Below are 18,980 nucleotides of genomic sequence, written 5' to 3'. Positions count from 1 at the left end.
CCCCCGTTTCCCCATTTTTTACCCCTGTCCTCCCCTTTTTCCCCCCTCTTTTGATTAACACCCGACGTGCAGCAGAAGGAAAGCGCACAGATGCCATCGAGTGGCTCGTCGGGGTGCCCTCATGGCATCCTTTGGGAGCCCCAAACCCAAATTTGCTGCCGGGTGCTGGGGCCACCTTCACGCCAGAGCCTTCGTGGGAATCAGCCCTGACCCTGCTGTGGTGGGGCTGTGAGCAAATCGCTCTTTAATTACAGATAGCTCCTTTTTTATCCGTACTGGAGGAGCTGAATTCCCAGTTTTCCACCTCCAAGGGTGGGCGTCGGGGCCCCTGCTGATTTATGGTGGGAGTTTTTGTCCAGTTTGCTGGGTTTTGGGGGCGTTTTGGCCTTATTTAGCGTTTCTGACTCGTTTTGCCAGGGTGGGGCACAGCACCTGAATTCCCTGCGGGTTTTGATGCCAGAGAAAAAAAAAAAAAAAAAAGAGATCAGAGCAGAGGGTGGCAGGAGCACCGAGAGCTGCAAGGAAACCCAAGCTAAGAAACCCCATGCATTCCTGACCCTCTCTAAAGCCAAAAACGGGATTTTTAGCTCTTTCTCCCCAAAAGGAGCAATGCCTAATCACAACATTTGCTGCCCCAAGCCACGGGGGCTCGCGTGAGGGTCGCCCATCCTCCTGCAAAGCCACCAGCGGGAGATGATGGTGGTGGGAAGGAGACCAAAAACCAGATGCCCGAGCCTGATGTCCCTCGTGGGAAGCAAAAATCCCCAAACCTGCCGAATGCATCTTCAAACCAGGAGTTACGCACGCAACAAGCTCAAAACATCGTGATTTGGACACCCGTGGAGGGGAAAAAAAAAACCACAAAACCCAACCAAACACAAACAAACCCAGCGCCGCTCGCTCCCCTCGAGAGGCACCGAGGACGTCGCCTCCTTCCCTGTGCAAAAAAAAAGGGAGATTTGGGGGAGAAGACGCCAAGGCGGCGTGTTCCAGGCCGCCAGCCAAAGGCAGCTTAAAATAGCTGCTTTCATCTCCTCCGCCTGTCTGCCTCCCCGGCGCTCCCGGCCCCGCTGCCGCAGAGCCTCCCCGCTGCCTCCTGCTGATAAAACCCGATTTTTTCCCCCTTTTTCCAGCGATCCGGAAGGATTTGCGCCCCCACGAGTGGCTGAGCCCCTCTTCCCGTGCCCGAATCCCCCCCGAAAATGGGGCAAACCGGCCAAGTCCCCTTTCCGTGGGCGCTTGTTCACTCTGAAGCCTACTGATGGCTCCTGGCTGTTTGTAGGGCCGGTCGGTCGAGGCACTGAGCAGCCAGATGTGGGGTTCCTCCTCTGCTCCGTGCCTTGGCCCCGAGGCATTTGCCCCATTATGAGGTGTGGGGGGGGCACTGGGATCCCCAAAATCTTGTGGATCAAAGGAAAACCATCAGCAGCTTGTGGAGGCAGCGTGGGAGCAGCACGGGGAGGGGAGAGCTGCTTCCTAAATGATATAGGATTATATATTCCTATTTCTTTCACCGATTCATTAATTACCCTGCCCTCAACAGCATCCTCACGCTGGGAGCAAACCGCACGCACTGACCCGCAGCCCCGGCGTCTGAAACAAAAAATAATAAGAAAAAATGACACAAAGTCATGCGGTTTTGATTATTTTGGCTGCAAAACCTCTGTGGCTTCCACGGCTACGGGGCTGGCGCTGCCTGCCAGGCAGCTATTTTAAGGCTGCTTTCCTCTCACACCGCAGGAAAGCTGCAAAGCTGCCGGGAAATGGCTTCCCTGGGCAGTGGAAGTGGGCAAAAAAGGGAGGTGTGTGCTGCTGTTTTCCCCCTTTTCCTCCCCGTTTTTGCTCCCAAGGTGAGCAGAGGACTTTTGGGGGTCCCCCAGCCCCGGGGTTCTCCCCGCTGCACCCCCACCAGGAGCCCTGTGGGGTCAAAACCAGACAGAAGGCACAGCACAAATGGTGAGAGATGAATCCCCAAACCCCTCAAACCCTCCTGCAGAGACAAAACGTCCCCAAAAAGCCCCCCTGAACCCCGTTTTGTGTTATCCTGTGGACAGAAGTTTTCCCCAGGCCTCCGCTGGGGGGAAATGCAACAGGTGAACAGCCCAAATCTCCACCCAGGAGCGGCAGCAAGGAGGCTGGGCTGGCTTGCTGGGAAAAAATGGGGAGAAAAAAAAAAAAAAAAAAAAGAGAGAGACAGAAAAAAAAAAGGGGGTGCAGGGCTAAAAAAGCCGGCACGCTGCCTGCAGACTGCCCTGCTGTGACCGTGTCACCCTGGGGGTGGCCGTGTCCCCCGTGCCGCTGCCTTCATCCAGCACCCACTCCTCTCTAAACATCCAGATTTGTTGAAAAAAAGAAAGAAAAGACAACAACAACAACAACAAAAATCACTTTTTCCCTGCAACAGGCTCAGGAGCCGTGCCCACAGCTCCCCAAAATCATTCCCATGCCTTCTGCCTCCATTCCCCCCCCCCCGTGAGGCGCATCCCTGCGGGGCTGCAGCCGGCACGGCTCGGGGTCTGCGTGGAGCTGGGGGGTGGGCTGCGTTTCATCCTTTTTTTTTCTTTTTTCCCCGATCTCTAGGAGAAATCTCCATTATTATTATTTTTTTTTCCCTCTCCACGGTTTTGGCAGGGGGTGCGCGCCGCGGCTCTCCCCGCGCGATGCGGCGTCGCGGGGAGGTGGAGCAGCCCACGGAGAGCTGCGTCCCTGCAGCCACCGCTCTCCGCTCGCTCTCTCGCGGCGCCTGCTCGCTCCCGGAGCCTCGTCCTCCACCGAGGGATCCCGCTGGGGGAATAAAAAAGGACACCCGCTGTCTGGGGGGGACACCCCCGAGCCAAGCTGCCGGGATCGGGGGCCCCTCCGTTTGCTGGCGAGGCGATCGGCGGCCGGAGACGACGGCGGGGGAGCGGTGGGGATGCTGCCCTGGCGCCGGAGCAAGTTCGTGCTGGTGGAAAATGAACGTAAGTGCAAAGGGAAGAGCTTGGGCCCCGGGTTGGGCTACGCCTCGCTGCTGGCCAGCTTCTTGCGCTCCTGCCCGGACCTGCTGCCCGAATGCCCGCTGGAGCGCCTGGGCAGCGTTTTCGGCGGCCGGCGGCAGAAAGTGGAGCTGAACAAGGAGGACCCGACGTACACCGTGCGCTACCTGGGCAACGCCGTCACGCTGCACGCCAAGGGCGAGGGCTGCACGGAGGAGGCGGTGGGCAAGATCTGGGCCAAAAGCGAAGCCGGGGCCGGGGGGGCCAAGATGAAGCTGACGCTGGGACCCCACGGCATCCGCATGGCGCCCGGTGAGAAGGGGGCCCGCCGGCCGGGCCACGCGTACCTGCTGCACCGCATCACCTACTGCGCCGCCGACCGGCGGCACCCCAAGGTTTTCGCCTGGGTTTACCGGCACCAGGTGAAGAACAAGGCGGTGGTGCTGCGCTGCCACGCCGTCCTGGTCCCCAAAGCCGCCACGGCGCGCGCCATGGCCCTGCTCCTCTTCCAGACCTCCGCCTCCGCCTTCAACGAGTTCAAGCGGCTCAAGAGGCAGAACGACGGCCGCCACGTCCAGCAGCAGCTGCTGGGCGAAGCCATCGTCCCCCTGGTGCCCCTGCGCAGGCTGCTCAACGCCAAATGTCCCTACCGCCCGCCGGCCGAGCGCGCCCGCTGCGCCCCGCGCCTCAGCTCCATCTTGGAGGAGGAGGAGGAGGAAGCCATGGGCACCGGCTGCGGGACGAGGGCTGAAGGCCTCGGCGAGCGAGCCGCCGTGCTGAGGCTGGCCAGGGAGATGCGGGGGTGCAGCCTGCGTGGTCCTCGCCCCCCCTTGTGCTGAGCAAAATCCACCAAAAATCCCCCAAAACCACCCCCACCTCCCCCCCACCCCAGGACAAGGAGCCCATCGGCGCCGCCATTTTGTGGACATTGAGGGGGCCCCAAAGGGGCCTCGGGGACACTGGACGAGAGGGTTTGCTGGCAAACGTGGCACTGGGAAAATTAAAAAAAAAGGGTCAGGGGGGAGCTGCCACCCCAGGACCCCCCCCTCCGATTTTGGCAGCTGAAATAAAGTGGAAATAAAGCGCGTTCGCTGCCTGTGACGGCGCCTCGTCTCTCGCCAGCCTGGGGAATGGGGCAGGAAGAGTTAAAAGCGCAGCGCCCGGCCGGGACGGTTTGTCGGGGTTTATTTGGATTTAACTCGCTTTTATTTTGTATTTTTTTACCTTTCCCAGGGTAAAATTTCCACCCCGGGGGGAGGCAGGGGAGGTCCTGGGTGCTTTTCCTGTGCGCGATGCTCTGTGTAGCCATGGCAACTCAGGGCTTTAAATATGGGGCCCTGCACAGCCCTGAGGCCCTAAATACGATGTTTTGTACCCAAAATTATTGTTTTTCCACCCAGTTACCGCTCCCCCACCCTGGCAGGAGCAGCAGTGAGGGTGGGGGGGTGCAGGGATGTGGGGAAATGGGTCTGGGGTCCCCACACAGTGGGGATGGGGTTTGGGATGTTTATTCCCCCCAAAAATGACACCTTGTGGGAAATGGGGTTTGGCCTGGCCCCCCCAACCTTTGGAGGGCCTGGCATTTGGCTGCCCCCTCCACAGGGTTTTGTGGGGTTTGGTTTTGGGCTAATCCCTGCCAAAAAAAAAAGCAATGTGGGACTGAGGTGAGGCTGTCCCCCTCCAAAATCCTGGCGGATTTGGGCTGCCCCGCTCAAAGACCTTGTGGGGCTGAGGTTTGGATTAATCCCCCCCCTCAAAAAAGAAGCATTGTGGGGCTGGGATTTCAATTAACCCCCCTAAAAAGGGGGCTATGGGACCAGGGTTTGGGTTAATCCCTATCCAATAAACTTTGTGAAGCTGTAATTTTGGCTAAATACCCCCCCCAAAAAACTGTGAGGCTGAGATTTAGGCTAACACCCCCCCCCTCCAAGTACTGTGAGGATGGGATTTGGCTAACCCCTTACACCCACCCCCCAAAAAAAAAAAAGTGCTATGAGGGTGGAATTTGGGCTAATCTCCCCTGAAAACCCAGTGAGGCTGGGATTTAGACTAATCCTCCCCCAAAACAGTGCTGTATGGCTGGGATTTGGCCTCATCCCCACCGAAAAAAAGTGCTGTGGGACTGCGATTTGGGCTAATCCCCCCCCAAAAAAGTGCAGTGGGGCTGGGATTTGGGCTAATCTTCCCCAAAAAAGCCCTATGAGGCTGGGATTTAGCCTAAAAAATCCCAAAATTCTGGGGATGAGAGGGTTTGGATTTGGGCTAATCTTCCCCTCCAAAAAAAGTGCAGTGGGGTGGGATTTGGGCCAATCCCCCCTCAAAAAAAAAACAAAAAAAAAACAAAAAACAAACAACTGTGAGGCTGGGATTTAGCCTCAAAAATCCAAAACCAAAACAAAACAAAACAATATTCTGGGGGTGGGAGGCTTGGATTTGGGCTAATCTTCCCCCAAAAAGTTCTGTGGTGCTGGGATTTGGGCTAATATCCCCCCCAAAAAAGTGCAGTGGGGCTGGAATTTGGGCTAATCCCCCCCCCAAATCCATGTGAGGCTGGGATTTAGCCTCAAAAACCCCCAAATTCTGGGGGTGGGAGTCTTGGATTTGGGCTAATCTTCCCCCAAAAAGTGATGTGTGGCTGGGATTTGGGCTAATCCTCCCCCCAAAAAAGCACAGTGGGGTGGGGCTTGGGCTAATCCCCCTTCAAAAAAAAAAAAAAAAAAAAAAAGTGAGGCTGGGATTTAGCCTCAAAAATCCAGAAAATCCCAGAATTCTGAGGGTGGGAGGCTTGGATTTGGGCTAATCTTCCCCCAAAAAGTGATGTGTGGCTGGAATTTGGGCTAATCCCCCCAAAATCCCTGTGAGGCTGGGATTTAGCCTCAAAAACCCCCAAATTCTGAGAATGGGAGGCTTGGATTTGGGCTATTATCCCCCCAAAAAAGGCGCAGTGGAGCTGGGATTTGGGCTAATCCCCCTCCAAAACCCTACGGGTGCGAGGCTCAGACTGGGGCTAATCCTCCCCTAAAACAAAACCAAAACCAAAAACCAAAAACAATAAAAAAAAAAGGGTCAGTACTGCCCCCCCTCCCTTGGAGGACCGCGCCCCCTCCCCTCTCCCTCTCGGAGGACCGCGCTCTCTATGGTCTCTCCCTAGAGCGCCCCCGCTCTCGTCATCGCGGCGCGCCGGGCCGGTTGCCATGGTGACGGCGGCCATGGATGGCGGCGGGCGGCCCTCGGGCCTGCAGGCCGCGCTGCTGGCGGCCAGCGCCGCGCTCACGGCTCTGCTGTGCTCCGCCTACCGACACAAGGCCCGGCAGGCCCGCGGCCTCCAGGTGCGTACCGGGACCCCCCGGGGCTGAACGCGAAGCCCCGAGCCCCGAATTCCAGGCCCGGGCCTAGGCCGCGGCCTGGTTCCTCCGCCGCCGCTGCTAGGCCCCGACCTGTTGCCTTCATCCTCCTCCTCCTCCTCCTCTCGTCCCGCAGGGTGCCAGGAGGCTGCGGCTGGACGGGGAGCTGCGGGCCGTGCTGCTGGAGGCGCCGGGGCGCTGCGTGCCCTATGCGGTTATTGAAGGTAGGAGAGGGGCTGGGGGGGGGGGTGAGGGGCTGCTGACCCCTCTCCTCCCCTCCTCAACCCGAAAAAAACATTTTTCTCATCAAAATCCCAGTCCTACACGCACCTTCTGGCTGTCAGGTGCCACCTCGCAGCGTGAGGGCTTGGTGCCCCAGCCCCCCTCAGTGTCTGTGCCCCCTTCCCTGTATGAGGACTACTCCCCCCCTCTGTAACCTCTCCTCAGCCAATGTATTTCACCGAAAAGAAACCTTTTTTCCTAAAAACCCCAACCCTACGCACACCTCACGGCTCTCAGGCGGTGCCTCACAGTGTGAGCACTTGGTGCCCCGGCCCCCTTCAGTGTCAGTGCCCCCTTCCCTGTATGAGGAGGACCCCCCGCCCCTATAACCTCTCCCCAGCCCCTGCATTTCACCAAAAAACCCCACACTTTTTTCCTAAAAACCCCAACCCTACACAGACCTCCTGGCTGTCAGGTGGTGCCCTGCAGCAGGAGGGCTCGGTGCCCCGGCCCCCCTTGGTGTCTGTGCTCCCCCCTGTATGAGGACAACCCCCTCCCCCATTACTCCTCCCTGGCCCGACTCGTTTTACCAAAAACCCCCCTTTTTGCCTAAAAATCCCACCTCTCAGGCTGTCAGGCGGTGCCTTGAAGTGCAAGCACTTGGTGCCCCAGCCCCCTTTGGTATCCATGCCCTCCCCCTATGAGGACCACTCCTCCCTCCCCCCCACCCCATGCATTTCACCCCAAATTCCTACTTTTTTCCTAAAAATCCCACCCTACACCTCACGGCTGTCACACAGTGCGAGCTCTTGATGCCCCAGCCCCCCCCTTAGTGTCCGTGCCCCCCCGGTATGAGCACAACCCACTTGTTCCCCCTCCCCACCCCGTGCATTTCACCAAAAAAAACCCTCTTTTCCCTAAAAACCCCAACCCTACACGGTGCCAGCTGCCGCCTTACGGTGCTGAGGGCTTGGTGCCCGTCCCCCCTTTGGTGTCTGCGCCCCCCCCCCGACCCCATAAGCGCTGGCTGTGTTGCAGGCGTGGTGCGCTCGGTGAAGGACACCCTGAGCAGCCAGTTCGTGGAGGATTGCCGCGGCGTGGTGCAGAGGCTGACGCTGCAGGAGCACAAGATGGTGTGGAACCGAACCACACACCTCTGGTACATGCCCCCCCCCCGCCCTTTATGGGACGCCCGCACCCCCAGGAGGGAATCCCAAGCAGGGGGGTGGTCCGTCAGTGCTTCCAGCCTCTCCGTGTGGCCTCATCCGCGATTTCACCGCGCCCCGATGGCCTCAGCTCGTGGGATAACGCCTCGAATTTATGTGTGGTGGGCACTGCTGCTCGCTGCTCGCTTTGTCACAGCCGCAGGGGTGACGGGGGGGGGATTAAGGGCATTTATCTGTCCCCGTGTGCTGTGACAACCCTCACTTTATGCCGCTGTTGGCCCAACCCCGGAGGATTTCCCCGCCGATTCTGGCTTTATCCCCCAGGAACGACTACGAGAAGGTGATCCACCAGCGCACCAACACGGCCCCCTTCGACCTGGCCCCCCCGGAGGACGGCGCCGGCGTCGCCGTGCGGGTGATGAAACCTCTGGAGGCCGCCGAGCTCAGCCTGGAGACGGTGCACGAGAAATTCCACCCCTCGGTGCAGTCCTTCACCGACGTCCTCGGCCACTACATCAGCGGCGAGCGCCCCAAGGGCATCCAGGAGACCGAGCAGATGCTGAAGGTGGGGACGCTGCTGACGGGCGTGGGGGAGCTGGTGCTGGACAGCGACACCGTCAAGCTGCAGCCGCCCAAGCAGGGCCTGCGCTACTACCTCAGCAGCGCCGATTTCGACGCCTTGCTGCAGAAGCAGCAGGCCAGCGTCCGCCTCTGGAAGATCCTCGCCTTCCTCTCGGGTTTCGCCACCTGCACCCTCCTCTTCTTCCTCCTGCGCAAGCAGTACCGGCACCGCCGCGAGAGGAGGCGCCTCCAGCAGCTGCGGGAGGAGTTCAGGCAGGCCCAGGAGCTGCGGATCAGGCACGAAACCGCCGCCGAGGTGCCCAAAAACGCCTGCGTCATCTGCCTGAGCAACGCCAAGGCCTGCGTCTTCCTGGAGTGCGGCCACGTCTGCTCCTGCACCGAGTGTTACCGCGCCCTGCCGGACCCCAAGGCGTGCCCCATCTGCCGGCAGCCCATCGCCAGGGTGGTGCCGCTCTACAACAGCTGAAGCCCCGCGTCTGGGGGAGGTTTTGGGGGCATGAAAGCCCCTAAAGGGGTTTTCTCGCTGGTCCTGCTTCGGTCGGGGCGGATGGTTTTGTGGTGGTGTTGGTTTTTTTTTGTTTTGTTTTGTTTTCTTTAAGAGAAAATCCTGGCTGGGGAAAGGGAGGGGGTTGAGCAGAGCGGGGCGCTTCGGCTGGGTGCAGAGGAAGGCGTGCATGGAGACACAAAACCAGCTGAAATACCCCCAAAATGGGAAAATTCGGTGCCCAAAAGCTGCTGGGAGGCTGCAGCCGGCAGGCAGCACTGCCACCTAGCAGCAGCTCCTCCGCCCCCTTGAGCAGGACGGCTTTCTGCAGAGCTTCTGGGGGATTTTGCGCGAGCATTGGGGTTTCTGCGAGGAGGGGAGCGGCGTTTCCCTCGCTCCTGCCGCTTGTGGGTTCCTCAGCGCGCCGGGACGGGACGAGGAGGAAGTGAAAATGGGATTTCTGCCGCCGGGCTTGAGCTGGGAGCTGGGACGGGCTGTAAAATAATAAAAGTGGCTGAGAGGAGCGTTTGGCTCGGCTCGTGACCTCCCCGTGGCCCTGACGGCACCGCCTCTGCCTCCCCACCCCCTGTAGGATCAGGGGAACCCCCCCCCGGGGTTTTGGGGCAGGGCTCTGCTCTCCTTGGTACTTTGCCCTCTGGTTTCCAGCGTGCCTGAACCCTGCTCTCGGGCTCGTTTCAAGGGAAACGCTTTGTGCCAGGAAAATGGGCGAGCAGCGGGCGGGGTTTTGGTGCCAGGAGAAACCCCCCCCAAAAAAATAAACCCCTTCTCCGGCGGCCATAAAAGCAGAACAGGACCCCACTGCTGGGTAGGGCCGCGTGCAGGCGGGCTGTAGATGGCAGTGCCTGCCTGCTGTGGGAGGAGGAGGCAGAAAAAAAAGCAGAAAAGCAAAAAAGCAGCTGCCTCCTGCCCCCTCCTCGCCCTTCGCACGCTGCTGCAGCCCTAAAACCACCTCACCTCGGCGTCAGAGCCAGGACCCCGCTTTGTAGGGTCAGGGATTTTAGCCACAGCCACCGAGGAGCCTCTTCCCACCCTGCTGCCCCCTTCCCTGCGCAGCGAGCGGCAGCACCCCAAAAAAAAAAACCCAAAACAGCCCTGTCCTGCCAGGGGACCACGGGGATGTCACCCCCCGGGATGCGGGGAGCCTAAAAATAAGCTTTTTGGGGTGGGGGCAGCGCTGGCCCCGCTGCCTTTCGCCTCCTGTTCTGGAGCTGCTCCCCGCTCCCTTACGTAAGGAGCTGGCAGCTCGGGGGTGTCGGGGGCGTTCGCACGTGGCGCTGCCAGCGCAGGGGGACGGGGACAGGGACAGGGACGGGGGCAGCGAGCCCCAGCCCCGCTTCCCCGGCCTTCACCTGCCCCAAAACGCCCCGTTGTGTCCCAGCATTGTGCAAATAGGTTTTTTTTTTTTGTCCCCGCTGCCACCCAGAGCTCTGGGCTCCCATAGATTGGTTATGGGGTGGCTTCGGGCTCCCCATAGATTGTTATGGGGTGGCTCTGGTTCTGCATAGATTATTATCGGGCAGCTCCAGGCTCCCCATAAATTGTTATAGGGCTGCTCTGGGCTCCCCATAGATTATTATGGGGCATCTCTGGGCTCCCTGTAGATTGTTATAGGCTGGCTCCAGGCTCCCCATAGATGGTTATAGGGTGGCTCCAGTTTTCTCGTAGATTGTTATGGGGCATCTTCAGGCTCCCCATAGATAGTTATAGCGTGGCTTCAGGCTCCCCGTAGATTGTTACGGGGCAGCTCCAGGCTTCCCGTAGGTGGTTATAGGGTGGCTCCAGTTTCACTGTAGATTGTTATGGGGTGGCTCCAGGTTCATGGACTGTTACAGGGCAGCTCTGGGCTTCCCATAGACTGTTATAGGACATCACCAGGCTCCCCACAGACTGTTATAGGGGGAATCTCCAGGCTCCCCATAGATTGTTATAGGGCAGCTCCGAGCTCCCTATAGACTGTTATAGGGCATCTCCAGGCTCCCCATAGATTGTCATGGGGCAGCTCCGGGCTCCCCACAGATGGTTATAGGGTAGCTCCAGTTTTCCTATAGATTATTATAGGGTGGCTTCGGGCTCCCGATAGACTGTTATAGGGCATCTCCTGCCTCCCCACAGATTGTTATAGGACATCTTCTGTCTCCCCATAGACTGTTATAGGACATCTCCAGGCTCCTCACAGATGGTTATAGGGTGGCTCCAGTTTTCCTATAGATTATTATAGAGTGACTTCGGGCTCCCCATAGACTGTTATAGGACCTCTCCAGCCTCCCCATAGACTGCTATAGGACATCTCCTGCCTCCCCGCAGATCATCACGGTGCATCTCCGCTCACCCCACAGACCATTACAGGACACCCCCAGCCACCCTGGCGGTCTCACCCCTCACCCCTTCACCCCCTCACCCTCCGCGCTCCCCCTCGCCTTGGGGGCACCCCTGGGGATCCCCTCTCCCCCCGGGGCCACCCCTCCCGGAGGCGTTCCCTCTTATCCCGTTCCCGGGGTGGGGGCCGCTCCCCGCTCCGCCCCGCTGCCCGCCCCTCGCTCCTCTATCGCCGCCGCCGCCGGTGCCACCGGAGCGGAGCCCCCGGAGCCGCCAGAACCGGGCCGGGAGCGGGCCGGGATGTGACGGGGCGGTCGCCCCGCTCCGCCGAGCCGCTGCCCCGGGGGGGGTTCGCGGGCCCCCCGAGCCCCGGGAGGCTGTCGGGGGGGGGAGGCGGCACCAACGGGCCCCCCCCTCCCGCCGCCGGGTGTCCCCCCCCCACCTCCCCGGGGATGGCGGAGGAGGGGTCGCCCTACGGCGAGGGGCAGCTGGCGGGGGGCGCGGCGGGGGGGGAGCTGCCTTTCCCCGTGCGCCTCCGTGGCCCCGACGGGCTCCTGGCGGCCGGGCAGGGCAAGAGGCCGCCCAAACTGGGGCAGATCGGGCGCAGCAAGAGAGGTGGGTACCGAAATTATGGGGGGGGGGGGGGGGGGAACGGGAGGCTGCTCCGGGGACCCCCCCTCTCCGGGGTGCGCGCCCCGTGCTTTTTGCGCGCTCGGGGATCCCAAAGGTGCGGCGCGCCCCCCCCCCCCCAGGGTCCCTCGGTGAACCTGCTCCGGGTTGGGGTCGTGCTCTGGGGATGCTCCCCCCTTGTCCTGGAGATCCCAAGGGTGCCCCACATCCCCCCCCACCCCCCCAGGACCGTGCCCCCCACCCCGGGCACCCTCCGCATCCCCTCCCCGGGACCGTGCCCCTGGGGTGCTCCCCATGCCCCGGGCACCCTCCTCATCCCCCCCCCCCCAGCACCGTGTCCCCCACCCTCAGCACCATCCGCATCCCCCCCCCCCGGTACCGTCTCCCCGCCGGGCTCTGCCGCATTCCCAGCCCCGCTTTTGTTTTCATTTTTTTTTTTCCCTTTCTTTATATATTTTTTTCCTGCTTTCCAGTGGTTATCGAAGACGATCGGATCGATGACGTGCTGCAAAACCTCTCCGAAAAGGCCCCTCCCGGGGTTTAATACCTCTCCGGGGACGTTCGGTGAAAACCAGGGGCTGGGGGGGCGGTTTCCAATATCCCAGGTTTTGGGCAAAAATTAACTAAAAACAACAACAACAAAAAAAAAAGCACCGGGAGAAGCAACGCGCCGGGCTCGGAGCGCCGTCACCGCCAGCATGCCGCGCAGGGGATGCGGGCGACAGGACAGCACAGGATCCCCGTCAGGTGCAAAATCACATCCAAAAAAAAAAAAAAAAATTAATAATAATTGGGGAAAAAAAAAAAGAATAAAACCTGCTCCAAAATCCTCCCCCCCCCCCAGCCACGTCCACGAAGGCTCGCGAGGGACGGAGGCGCTGCGGGGTTCCTGCGCCGGGGACGGCGAGCGCAGCGCCGGGGCTCGGACCCTGGGGTGGCGCCGAGCGGGCGCCTTGTTTACACGAGTTAACCTTGCAAAAATGAATCCGTGCACTTGGAGGTACCGTGCTACTGGTTCTGTTCTTCGATTTCGTTTGGGGTTTATTTTTATTTTATTATTATTATTTTTTTAATTTTGTTTTTTTTTTCCGTTGGTGTCTTTCGATGTTGGGAAATGATATAAAATATATATAGATATCTATATTTCGGTCGCGTTTTAAGGTTCGCAATGGAATGCGTGGCGGGGGGGGGGGGGAACAAAACAAAACACAACTTTTATAAAGGAGCGGACTGGAGGGAGAATCGTGGTTTTATTTTTTAAAGCTTGCACTTCTTGGTTGCTGTGAGCAAACAGCTCTGTGCAGACGGAGATTTTATATGTACGGGGGGGGGGGGATGCTCGGCCTTTTTAACAACCATGCAGTCTGTAGTGTGGGTAATTTTTTTTTTTTCTGATCTTGTGGCAGTTTCTTCTCTTCAATGGACTGTATTAAAAAAAAAAAAAAAAAATCGATCAAAAATTAACCTGATGGATGTAATCATCACAAGAGTGCCAAACGCTGGGTGCCGGGGAGCCGCGTTTCCTGCCCAGGCTTTGCGCTCTCGCGGGCAGCGCCGGGGCTTCGCTCGGCTCCTACGCCTCTGTCGGTCTCTCGTGGGGTTTCTTTGACTTCTCTTTTCTAGTCTTTCTTTTTAACTCTTTTGCATGACATGCAAAAAAAAAAAAAAAAAAGGAAAAAAAAAAAATACAAGCACCTCTCCTGCGAGGGCCTATTTTATTGTTTTCTGTTTGCGACTCTGAATGACAGACCTCAAGCCAGGTTTCCTTTCCTCCTTTTCTTAAATATCGTGTATGGTGCACTTCTCCTCCACTACACAGGGCTATTTCTGCAATGTACCAATAAAAAGGAAAATGAGACAAAAGCAGAGCGAGCCGGAGGTGCCGTGCTTTGATGGGGGCCGGCGGGGGGGCACGGCGCCGTGACCGGGGCCAGCGCGTCTGAATAATTGATTGCCATTAATATTTATTGGGGGCAGGGTTATTTATTTTGTTCGTTTGATGGGAAAACACCTCTGGGGAAGGAATTCGGGGTTAAATTCCTTGTGAGGCTGCCCAAGCAGCCAACAGGGGGGGCACGGGGAACCCCAAAACAGCTCCGTCCCCGCTGCTCGCAGCAGCTCGCGCTGACCCTCAGAGCCCACAGATCCAGGCACTCCCCTGGCAAAGGCACTGATAAAATTCGGAAAATTGGGGCGGTGTGGTGGGGAGGCCCCAGATTTCAGAAATCCCTCCAAAAACCCAATTGTGCGGGCGCATCCCCGGGCCCCAGGTGCTCCAAGAAGCCACGGCTCAGCCCTGAACACGGAGCTGGGGGAATTGGGGACGGGGGGATTCTTAGGAATAAACATCCCACAGTAAAACCTGCTGCTGGGCAGAGCTGGTGCTGCCCTGCAGAAGCGGGAGGTGCCCAAAAGTGGTGCCGTGATCGCTCCATGGGGTGGGTTTTGGTCTCAGCTTTCGTGATTTTGGGGGTTCGGAGGCAGGGTGGTTTTTTGGGCATGCCTTACCCCATGAGTGCTCACCCTCCTGCACACACAGGACAGCGTGGCTGCTTATTTCTCTTTTTTTTTTTTTTTTGCAGCTTGTAATGGGTACAGGATGGCTGGGAAGAGTGGCTAAAACATTCCCTTAAAAAAAATAATAAAATTCAACCTGTTCGTGGTGCTTTCCCCTCGGGTTCAGCCGAGGTTGTGGCCATGCAGCACGGGCAGCCCTCGGCGCTGGGGATTTCCATCTTGGTGACCCTGATGAACAGGAGGTGGGCACACAGGAGGGTTTTTTTTCCCCTAAATTAACGGGTTTTGCCCCAGGCAGCACCCATGGGGTGTCTGGGTGCAAGCAGAGCAGGCCGCACCCGTAGGAAAAACCAACCACGGCTGGATGCAGCCACCAGCACCCGCTCCGATTCACCAAAACCCCTCCGTTTCGCATCAAAAACCCGACCTGCGGCCTTGGGAATTGCCAGGCACATCTCCAATTTCCTCCCATCCCAAATCCCAAATCCCCTCACGCCCAGGAGGAGCTGGGAGGGGGGGAAGGAAGCAGAGAAAACCGAAGCCTGAAGCAGGGGGGGAGCCGAAAGCAGAGGCAATCCTGCTGAACTACAGCCCGACCTTCCCCATGCATCTTTCATGCGCGGCGCCGGCCGCCGTGCTCAATAAATAATGGGGTGGGAGCGCACGGCGGGGCCCCGGGGGGGACGGAGGCAGCCAGGAGGATGGGGAGAAAAGGAGAGGAGCCTGGTGGTGATGGGCAGGAGCCCGCCGGGGTTCCCCGGCCACGTGGAGACGCTGCCCCGAAGGAGGATTTAAGGCTTAAGCCAGGGGTTATGGCGTGCATTATTTAGCAGATGGCCCCGCGCAGCCCGCGGGCTCCCCGGTGACCTTGGTGGGGCGAGGACGGATCCGGTGACACGGGGCTAAAGGGGACGCACACACACACCCCACACACACCACACACACACACACACACACGACCCTTCCTTGAGCTGGCTCGGAGCGGCTCCAGCGCTGCATCCCCATGGAAACCGCACCAAATAAAAGCCGGGTCCAGCCGGCTGCTCTCGGTAGGGGAAAGGAAAAAAAAAAAAATTAAGGAAAAAGCTGAAACGCGAGCGGTTTGCGGGTTCGTGGCTTTATGGCCGGAGAGATTTGGGGAAAGCGGCCCCAAGGTGCTGAGCTCCCTGCGGTGCCTGCAGGATGCTGGCCCCACAGCCAGGTGTGCGCATCCATCCTGTGTCCCTGTGGGTTTGGGGTCTGGGGGTTTTGGGGCTGGGGAAGGTGCCGGGATCCCTTCCAGCCCCCAATGCAGGCTCCAAATCCCCACTGCAGCAACCTGGGGCAGCATCACCCCTCAGCATCTGGGGCAGGAATTCAAGACCTGGTGTTGGGAAGGGGCAGGGATCCCGCCGGGAGCGCCCTGGGTTCGGATTTCCCTGGGATGCCAACGGGGCTGCTCCGTCCTCGGGGTTTTCTCATGCGACGCCCCTACGGGCTCCGCCGTTCCCAAAGCAGCTGAGGCAGGACTGAGGCAGGCCATGCTCTTATTTATTTATTTACTTATTTATTTATGGGGAAAAAAATGTTTCTAACCTCAAAACAAAGCCTCTCAGCCCCGTGCCCGAGGAAAGGAGCTGCGCTGCCGCGGAGCGCTCTCGCCACGCTGCCCCGCGCAAAGCCCCGGCTTGCAAAACCCCGCAGAAAAGCGCGGGCACCCACGGTGCCGCCTGAAATAAATCCTCGTCCCCCACCAGAAATAGGGCACGGCAAAGTAGGGCAGCGGTTCCCTGCGAAAGCCAGTGCTTTAGTCCTCGTGCGGGGAGCGAGGGGTGGGACGTGGCCGCCAGAGCCACGCAGCCGAGGCAGGGGACGGAGCTGGCCCCATCCAGCCCCAAAAACAGCCTGGTGGTGGTGGGGATATTGGGATCTGGTCAGGGTTTGCTGGGCCTTTCGCCCTTTGGAAGAATGGGGAGATTTCTCCCATTTTGGCGAAACCTGGAAAAAATCGAAAGGTGAAAACCAGGGGAGCCTCCCGGGGGGTTTCGGATCCCAACCCGGTAAAACCCCGGTGCGGGGTAGCAGGGCTGGTGGCAGAGGTTCCTCATTGAAAAGCCACAGCTGTTCAGAACTGGGGGGTTTCGGTGACCTTTGGTGGGTAAAAAACACACAAAAATGACACAAAAACGGTCGTTCTGATGGCATTGGGGCCCTCCTCATGACGTTGGTCCTGCCCCAACCTGCCAGTAGGGCCGTCTCCATCCCCGTGTCCCCACACCAAAGGGATTTCGGGTACATCGTGCCCTGGGGGTGCTGCCCTCCCATTGCCCCCTGTTCCAGGGTGTTCAGGGGTTGTTTTTTTTTTGGGGGGGGGCCATTCCCATAGGATTTGTGCTCTGCTCCAGGAGAACAGCACGGCCCCAAGATGTTGGGGTGCTGCCTGCAGCAGCCGATGCTCCCCCAGCACCAAGCCCAAGCAAAAACCACGGCACCAGACTCCCTGGTGATGATGAAATTATGAATAAAATGATGATTTTGGGGGGTTCATTTCCCATCTGGGAAGTTCGGGGGCATTTAAACTTGCTGGTAGATGGGGGAACATCGCTGCTGTTTTGGGGCTGCTCGCCCCTTCCCATGAAATTGCTCACAGTGAAGAAACCAGAACCACGCACACGGGCTGGAGCAGCAGCCCTTGGCTGGGGCGCTAACAGAAAATAAAGCAAAACAACCAACAAACAGATATATAAAAGGAAAAAAAGAAGTGATTTAGCACCTTAAAACCCCCGTGGTTAGTCACGGCGCGGGGCTGGGGCCAGGCTCTGACTCAGCTCCGCGCTTGCCCCCGTGCTGCTCCGAGCGTGCCGGCACCTCCTGCCATCCCCAAACCTCCACCAGCACCAGGCAGCCTGGTCTGGGAGCTTTTGGGGATGGAAATGTACCTAATTATATAAATACAATCTGTAATGTCTGTCTGGGGAGGGGAGGGGGCAGGAGGGTCTTGCTTCTGCAGGGGGTTGAGACAAAAAGGGGAGCCGGGTGCTGGGTGCGCCGGGCGCTGGCGTCTGTGCGAGGCCTCGCCCCGAGGGATGGGGACCAGCAGTGACATCCCAAGGGCCTGTAGGAGACCGGATTAGAGGTAAAATAAATAAAATCAAATCAAAATTAACCCTAAGGGGGTTGCAGCCCAGGCCAGTGCCCCGGGGGTGGTGGCGCCCAGGTCCTCCCTGGATTTGGCCGTGCCACCAGCACCCCTTGGGGCGGGTTAACCACGAAGCCCACAGCCCTGCGGTGTGACGGGGAGGGAGGGGAAGCTCTCGGGCCCCCCAGCTTTGCTGTTCTTGCCCACCTGCGGCGCGACATCCCTGCGCTTAATGAGGTGAGCAATTAACAGAGCCCCCCGGGAGCCAGGCAGAGCCGTGCTCACGGCTGCGCTCAGCCTGGGAAAGGTGGCTCGGGGAGTGGGGGGGGACACAGAAAGGAGGACCAGAGAGGGTCACGGGGACAGCACCGTCAGTGCAAGCTTCTGTTCTTTTCTTTTCTAATATTCTATTTTTTGTGATTTAAGCCTCAGAAGCAACACTGCAAAGCAACCGGCAGCCCCAGTGCTTAGCAGGGATGCAGCAGCTTGGCACAAAGGACCGAATTGCCACCATCCCCCTGCACGGGAGAAGAACCTAGGGACAGGGAACCTGGACAGAACAATTTCCTTTCCCCCCCAGGACCCTTTCCCTGCAGGAAACCCAAACCACAGCAACCCAGTACATCTTACCCCGGTGTTGATACCACTCTTTGCACCAAAAAATGAAGAAAAAAAATGGCATTAAAGCCAGGTGCTGAACCCCTTGTCCAGGCTGATACGGGAGCCTGTTACAAAGCTGCCCACCTCAGTAAACCCCCCCCCCCCAAAAAAAAAAAGCCCCCAAACGCCCCGTTTTCCCACTCAGGCTGCCTGCGGGAGGACGGGAGCGGGGTCGAGGCGTTGGCGGCGCGCGAAGGTGCGGGGCGGCCGGCAGCTATTTACGGGAGATGTCAGCACCCACTGACAGCCCTGGCAGCTCGCTGCTGCACGCACGGGCGCGAGCGCCCCTGAAATCCATATGTGCTTTTATATATAGGACGCTGGCACTGATGGATTTCTGCCAGGCGGCTCCGAAGCACCAGGGGCTGCTGGCGGGGGGGGACCGCGGGCGCACTCCGCACCCATTTGGGGTGCGAGGAGTCGGGGTTCAACGCCACAGCACTGCCTTCCCCTCCTGGGGTCTGCATTTAGGGGGCCTCATCCCCCTGTACCCAATGGTCGGAAGCCCCTGGGGTCCTCCTCACCTTCCCCTTGGCACCCGGGGTCACTCCTGGTTTTGGCTCCGTTTCCTAGGGTTTGGGGACCCGGCCAAGCCGAACGCAACCGCTTGTGTAACGTTGTGCTCCAAAAGCTTCTTAAACAGTCACATATTTCTATTGGATTTCCCTTGCCCCGCGCTGCTGATTACTGCAGTATTTATGTATAAATAGAAGCTGTCTTCCCCATAATCTGCTCGTTTCTCCTCGTTAGCTCGGGGCCGGGCCCACCGCTTTGCTCAGCGCCGAGTCCAGGCTCTGCTTCGGGGTTTGCCGGGACCCGGTGGCACTCGTTGGGCCCGGATCCACCCGTTTTCCTCCAAATTCACTTTTTTAAGCCATTCCCTTGGGGGTTCCAAGGCGTGAGGGCTCCAGCAGGAGGGTGATGGAGCCCATTTGGGGCACCTGA

General features: G+C 59.0%; 3 protein-coding genes across 3 annotated transcripts; all 3 read left to right on the top strand.

Annotated features, from left to right (window-relative positions):
* Positions 1-2,914: 2,914 nt before the first annotated feature.
* On the top strand, positions 2,915-3,814 carry FAM43B (family with sequence similarity 43 member B; the record flags this gene model as incomplete). The annotated part of the gene is made up of 1 exon (XM_084300377.1): positions 2,915-3,814. The coding sequence occupies one exon, from the start codon at positions 2,915-2,917 to the stop codon at positions 3,812-3,814; it is 900 nt and encodes a 299-aa protein (XP_084156503.1).
* Positions 3,815-6,172: 2,358 nt separating this feature from the next.
* On the top strand, positions 6,173-9,289 carry MUL1 (mitochondrial E3 ubiquitin protein ligase 1). The gene is made up of 4 exons (XM_084300369.1): positions 6,173-6,304; positions 6,456-6,543; positions 7,580-7,700; positions 8,032-9,289. The coding sequence occupies exons 1-4, from the start codon at positions 6,185-6,187 to the stop codon at positions 8,753-8,755; spliced, it is 1,053 nt and encodes a 350-aa protein (XP_084156495.1). The 5' UTR covers positions 6,173-6,184; the 3' UTR covers positions 8,756-9,289.
* Positions 9,290-11,562: 2,273 nt separating this feature from the next.
* Positions 11,563-12,845, top strand: CAMK2N1 (calcium/calmodulin dependent protein kinase II inhibitor 1; the record flags this gene model as incomplete). Its single annotated transcript, XM_084300225.1, has 2 exons — positions 11,563-11,725; positions 12,214-12,845. The coding sequence occupies 2 exons, from the start codon at positions 11,563-11,565 to the stop codon at positions 12,282-12,284; spliced, it is 234 nt and encodes a 77-aa protein (XP_084156351.1). The 3' UTR covers positions 12,285-12,845.
* Positions 12,846-18,980: the final 6,135 nt, after the last annotated feature.

This window comes from Netta rufina (genome assembly GCF_964035555.1).
Source record: "Netta rufina genome assembly, chromosome: 22".
NCBI classification, from domain to species: Eukaryota; Metazoa; Chordata; class Aves; order Anseriformes; family Anatidae; genus Netta; species Netta rufina.
Note: the sequence above shows the minus strand (reverse complement) of the source record. Positions and strands in the feature narration are given on the sequence as shown.